The sequence below is a fragment of the Acomys russatus genome, chromosome 3 (genome assembly GCF_903995435.1).
Source record: "Acomys russatus chromosome 3, mAcoRus1.1, whole genome shotgun sequence".
NCBI classification, from domain to species: Eukaryota; Metazoa; Chordata; class Mammalia; order Rodentia; family Muridae; genus Acomys; species Acomys russatus.
Window position 1 is genome coordinate 61,357,277 of NC_067139.1, and position 6,000 is coordinate 61,363,276.

General features: G+C 45.8%; 1 protein-coding gene across 1 annotated transcript in view; it reads left to right on the top strand.

Moving 5' to 3' along the window:
• Drgx (dorsal root ganglia homeobox) overlaps positions 1-5,678 on the top strand; it is a 28,602-nt gene extending 22,924 nt beyond the window's left edge. The window contains exon 6 of the mRNA XM_051143290.1: positions 5,407-5,678. Coding sequence (XP_050999247.1) covers positions 5,407-5,678 — 272 coding nt within the window. The remainder of the gene's footprint in view (positions 1-5,406) is intronic.
• The last annotated feature ends 322 nt before the right edge of the window (positions 5,679-6,000 follow it).

Below are 6,000 nucleotides of genomic sequence, written 5' to 3' on the forward strand. Positions count from 1 at the left end.
CAACATTTTCAACTGCATTGGTTCATCAGAGTGTGATCCCATCACAGAGAAACATTTGTGGTTCTGCCTGGACCATTGTGTTGGGGTCATACTTCAAAAATAACCTTCCAGTTTGCCTGGTCAGGAGACAGCCTTTAATCCTATGAGCGTCTGAACTCATTGATGCCTTGACTTTGCTGCATACATTTTCCAGATGTCTTCATTGCCTCCCAGACCCACTAGAGGAGAGTGCTGAGCCTCTCTTCTGGCTACCTCGATGGCACTGTTCCTAATAGTCACAAACATGTGATTTTAAAGCCTCATACAGCCTAATTTTGTGTGGCTTGCCAACCTCTGGAATGATAGCTTCAAGCTATTTTTAAAAATTAAAAAATTGTTTGTTTATAATTATATATTTATGTTTGTTTATAATTATTTTTATATATTTATATGTGTATATATTTATTTATAAGTTTTGTCCATATGCATGTGTGTACTCACTTGTTCAAGAGTGGGTGGAAGCCAAAGTTATCTTCCTCAATCATGTCACCTTATTTTTGGGGACAGCTGGCAAATGAGCCCCCCAGAATATTCCTGCCTTTGTCTCCCAACACTGAAGTTATAGGCACACACCACCAAACTCAGAATTTCTGTTGGTTCTGTGGATCTGAATTTAGCTCCCTAGTCCTACTCAGTAAGTGAGCTACCACTGTGCTCTCTCTCAGGCCCTCAGATAACCATTTACATGGGTTTCCCTAGTACTAAATGACTCTAGGTTACTATGTGTTTTGAGGATTTTTTTTTCTTTTAAGGCTGTTTATGTGATATTTTTTGTCTCTTCTATATTACACACCAACAAGTTTTCTATCAACAGTTGCTTTTTTTCTTTTCTTTGCGACAGCCTTCTAAACCAGAATTTTCCCCCCAGAAATGTACCTACAAGAACCCCAAAACACTAGGTAAAGGCTTTGAATGGCCCTTTCCTGGGCATTGTATGGGTCTTGGGCCTGGATTTTTCCCACCCTAGCTCTTTGTTAACCAACCACTCGATTGTTATCTCAAGTTCTCAGGAGTGATTTGGCTGAGGAGCTGTTTGGGATGATGGCCTGTGGAGACTTCTGGTGGCCTAACAGCATTGCAAAATAGCTGAGAAATCGAGAGCTAGTCTTATAGGGACTCTCTATATATAAGTCATTGTTTTCGTTGTTTAAAAATGGCTGTGAGACTTAAGGGAGATATTGGCTGATGGCAAGCTAAATAAATGCGCTTTTGATAGTCCACTGGACGTCCTTCGCTCTGCCAAGGCTTCATTCTTCAGCTTTCCTTGATAGGCTGTCCAGACATTTGTGACTTCACTTAGACACTTTGACCATTGATGGATGCCTCAGAGATTTGTGGTCAGTGTTCATCTCAGAGCAGCGCCCTGCTTCATGGCCCCATGTACAGGCATGTACCAGCATGACAGAGGTTTATAACCCTATAAAGTGGCCTTAGTCAAAGACCCACGAAGCCAGCAAGGTTGAGGGAATCAACCAGTACATGTGAGGCTGCACAGCTAAGCAAGTGTAGGTTAACCCCAAGGACTTTGAGAATCCTCACTCTGTAGGTTAACCCCAGGGATTTGAAAGTCCTCACTCACTGTAGTAATTTGAAAAGAGTCTTTTTTAAAAAAAGATTTATTTATTTATGTTCATCTGCACACCAGAAGAGGGCATCTGATCACATTATAGACGGTTGTGAGCCACCATGTGGTGGCTGGGAATTGAACTCAGGACCTCTGGAAGAGTAGGCAGTGCTCATAACCTCTGAGCCATCTCTCCATCCCCTTGGAAACAGTCTAACAGTCTCCTGTGGTCCTTATCTTCCTGGACCAGTTGGACTCATCCTTTGTCCCTAACAGTTTAATTTTTTAAAAAAATTATGGTAAAGTGCACTTAACATCTTTTATCATCTTACCTACATTAAAATATTTATTTTAGTTAATTTAATTATATATATTTGTGTGTGTGTATGTATATATGTATATGTGTGTGTATATATATATATATATGGGGGCATATGCATCTGAGTGCTCTTGGAGCCCAGAGGGTGTCAGATCCCTTTGAATCGGAGTTGCAGGTAGTTGCTAGCCACCTGATGTTGGTTCTGGGAACTGAACTTGGGTCCTCTGCAAGAACAGTTTGTGCTTGTAACTGCTGAGCCAGCTGTCCAACCCCTTAACCATTTTGAAGTGTACATTTTAATATTGTTAAGTATACAGCCATCCCTCGTTGTGCATAAGTTCCACATTCCTCAATTCAACCAGACACAAGTAAAAATTGTTTGGAAAACCCTGGATTTATGCTGACTCAGGCAGACAATTTTTTCTTGTGATTATTGCCTAAGCAATACAGCAGGACAGCTACTTGCTCAGTACTTGTATCCCAGAGATGAGGGAAAGCTGGTGAGAGATGCTCACAGGTTCTGTGCGAACACTAGCACTTCATTGTAAGTGACTTGGGCATCCTTGGAGTTTGGTGTTGCAGGTAGTCTTAGGTGAACCCTGAGGGATGACTCATCACTTCCTGAGCTCTTTGAATTCATTTCCTCTCCTAAAACTAAAGCTGTAGTGATTAAACAGTAGCCCTTTGTACCTGCTTGTCCCGGCCCTTGAGAACTTTCTGTCCCTATAGATTTATCTATTTTCTTGACTACACCCTGTGACTGGAATCCTGTACTACTGTCTTCCTGATACTAATTCCACTTATCAAGTCCTTAGGGTCACTTCTTGTTGGGACATAGGTCAGTGTCCCCTTTCAAAGAAGAATATTGCTCCATGGTGTGTGACGCTTACAGTTTTTAATCATAGAGTCTCCTAGGACTTTCGATTTCCTTTGGTCCTCAGTTTCCCTATGTGTCATGGATGGGGGTGGGGTGAGACCCAGGCCACAAACTGGGTTCAGAGTTATTTTTCTTTACCTCTAAATCTGGGGCTTGAGGACCAGGACTGAAGTTATTGGTGACTTTTCTGGGGCCATTGCTGATGTCACTTAGGGCTTGTGGACTGTGGTCTCAGAAAGAGCTTTTTTACATCTGTATTCTACAAAAGGCAAGTGTCACCTGGGTCACAGAGCACTTAACTCATATAACACACTGGAACATGTCCTATTCTGTGGCAAAACTAGCCTTTCTTGGGTAGCCCAACACAGTGGCTGCTTAGGACTGAGTCTGTTAAGCCTGAGGCTGTGGCCCCTTCCATGTCCCCAGCGCCCACTCTTTGGGACTTTCAGCTGTGTGGCCCTGGGATTCTGCCACCTGGTCTCCCTCTCAGTTGTGCTGGGTCATCTCCAGTCTCTCTCTCTCTCTCTCTCTCTCTCTCTCTCTCTCTCTCTCTCTCTCTCTCTCTCTCTCATTCATTAACCCCTCCCTTTCCCTCTCTCTCTATTTATTAATAAAGAAGGTCTCTAGGTTTAAATGAAGTTTATGATATTATAGAAAAGTGTAAACATTACGAACGGAGAAAATCTGCAGATTCTTTACTATCCCTCTTCCCAAAGGGATCACAATCCTTAATAGTTTGGTCTCTTCACACCTTTGGTTTTTTTTTTTTTTTTAGACAACAAGTGCGTTGTTGGGAAGGGAACCTGGAGGGGAGAAGGCTTCCTAGGGAAGGTTAGCAAATCATGGTGCCGGCACACACACACACACACACACACACACACACACACACACACACACACACACACACATTCCTTCCCAGCAAAGCTGAGTCTCTGCTATGGAATCTCACTGGTGCCAGCACATCACTTTGTGTGAAGCCACTGGGAACAAGGGATACCAGGACTTGGGGCTTGATCAAATGCACCTCATGTTAGATGCCAGCTAGGCAGCCAGGGTTGGGAAAACAGTTCTCTAAATTCTCTTATGCACTGGCCTTGGTGATAGGTCTCCTTCTCATCTTGGTAGCTGCTGCCTGGGTTTCAGGTCCTCATTTCAAAACCAAGGCAGGAAGCCGAGGCGCATTTCAACCATTTTATTAAGGCAGCAGAATGGGCTGCTCCGGCTCTGTATGTCACAGAGCCTCTGTCTTCTTACCTGGGGACCCCTCTGAGGGTCATACTTGTGATGAGAGGGATGGTAAGTGGGGGGCCAAAAGGATCTTCTTGTTGCTTTTAAGCAGGATAGGCCAAGGACAAAAGCCTTGAATATGCTGAAGAGGAGGTGGGTTGCTTGGCCAGGGCACTGAGAGGCAACACTTGTCCTAGGGAAGAGAGGGTGGAGATGTTCAGTTGCCTACATAGCTGACACTGCTACATTCACCCCCAGACGCTGGGCTCTGTGAGACGCGGGTGTGCATGGCTTTGAAGACAAAGTAGGCACTGGCGTACTATCTGGATTGTTGCTCTGAGGTGGCCTGATGAGCGGCCTTTGAGCTATGCTCAGACAGAAAATCCCCAAGATGGCAGGGGAATTTGGGACACAGGGACACAGGGGACTCTGTTCTTTCTGCGGTTTTCAACTCTGGCTTGGGCCCCTCCAGGAATTCCAGTTCAGCATGTCTCATCTTTGTTAGTCAAGAGGACACAAGTGAGTAAAAATAATAACTCAGGCCACGGGTCTGTATTCAATGTGTTTCCAAAAACTACTTCAGAGCCCCAGACGTCAGTCCTTTCAGCTCTTGGACCATAAGCAATAGCCAACAGTTCTTTCCATAAAATGGCCAGATACAAATGCTTACCTTAGTAAGCAGTGTACCTTTCCAGCAGTTTCATAGACATTTGGAACAGAATTCTTATAACTGGAAAGACAATTTAAACAGCTAAAACCTCTTCGAAAAGAGCTGGGGTACATGGTGAGCCTTGCTCAGCTTCTTCAACATTGCAGGCAGACCACACCACCACTGTCATCTTATATCTGATGTTGTCCTCCCCCCGACCCCACCCCCGCCAATGCCAGGTGGTCCCTGCAAAGTCATGCTTCACAAAGATGTGATATTCTTGGAGGGAATATGTTGTGGTCTCACAGTAAAGCTGGGCGTGACTTTGAGCTAGTAGCTTGCTTGGCACCTGGCAGAGTGGCTGGGTACCCAGCAGAGCCTCGCAGTGAGTGGGCTGGGGTGTGGGATGACTTTATCAGACCCTTGTAACAATCCTGTGATGTTATGTATATCATTCCATTGTACCCAAGTAGAGGTCAAGGTTCAGAGAACCAATATGTTGGACTAAGATAACACAGATGGCTGGTGAGAGGACCAAGACTTACCAGGTCTCCCACTGGGTTACCAACTTGAGCCTTGAGCCATGCATCTCTGGGGACCTGGGGCTTTGTCCTCTGCCTTGTCTCTGGAACCAAAGGGAATCAATGTCCCTCTTTTGGAGCCAAGCACCTCCCCAGCCTTAAGAAACAGGATATGGACATTGATAGAGCTTATTGTTTTCCTTCCTCTAGGGGGCCCACTGTGCTCCTGCTGTGTCCCAGACCCTATGGGGCTCTCCTTCCTCCCCACTTACGGCTGCCAGAGTAACCGCACAGCCAGCGTGGCTGCCCTGCGCATGAAGGCCCGCGAGCATTCGGAAGCGGTCCTGCAGTCCGCTAACCTCCTGCCATCAAGTAGCAGCAGCAGCAGTCCAAGCCCCGCCTCCAAGCACATGCCTCCAGAAGGCAGCCAGGACAAGACCTCCCCAACCAAGGAACAGAGCGAGGGAGAGAAGAGCGTATGAGGGTCCAGAGTCCCCAGCCTGGAGCCCGGCCTCACCCCTGCTTCTCTCAGCTTCAGCCCTGCATCTCTCTGAACCACAAAGGAGTAGCCACCTCCTCATGGATCTTGCAGGGAAAGCGAGACCTGCAGCCCGGTTGACACCTGAGAGTCCTTCTAGAATTCTGCTGGTAGGCTGTGTTCTGGCTTTTTTGGTGACAATTTCCAATGGCACTTGGACACTGATCTGTGGTGAGGTCTCTGGATTTTTTTTTTTTTTTTTGGTTTGTTTGTTTGTTTGCTTTTTGTTTGGTTTTGTTTATTTTCCAGGCCAACCAGCCTTGGAG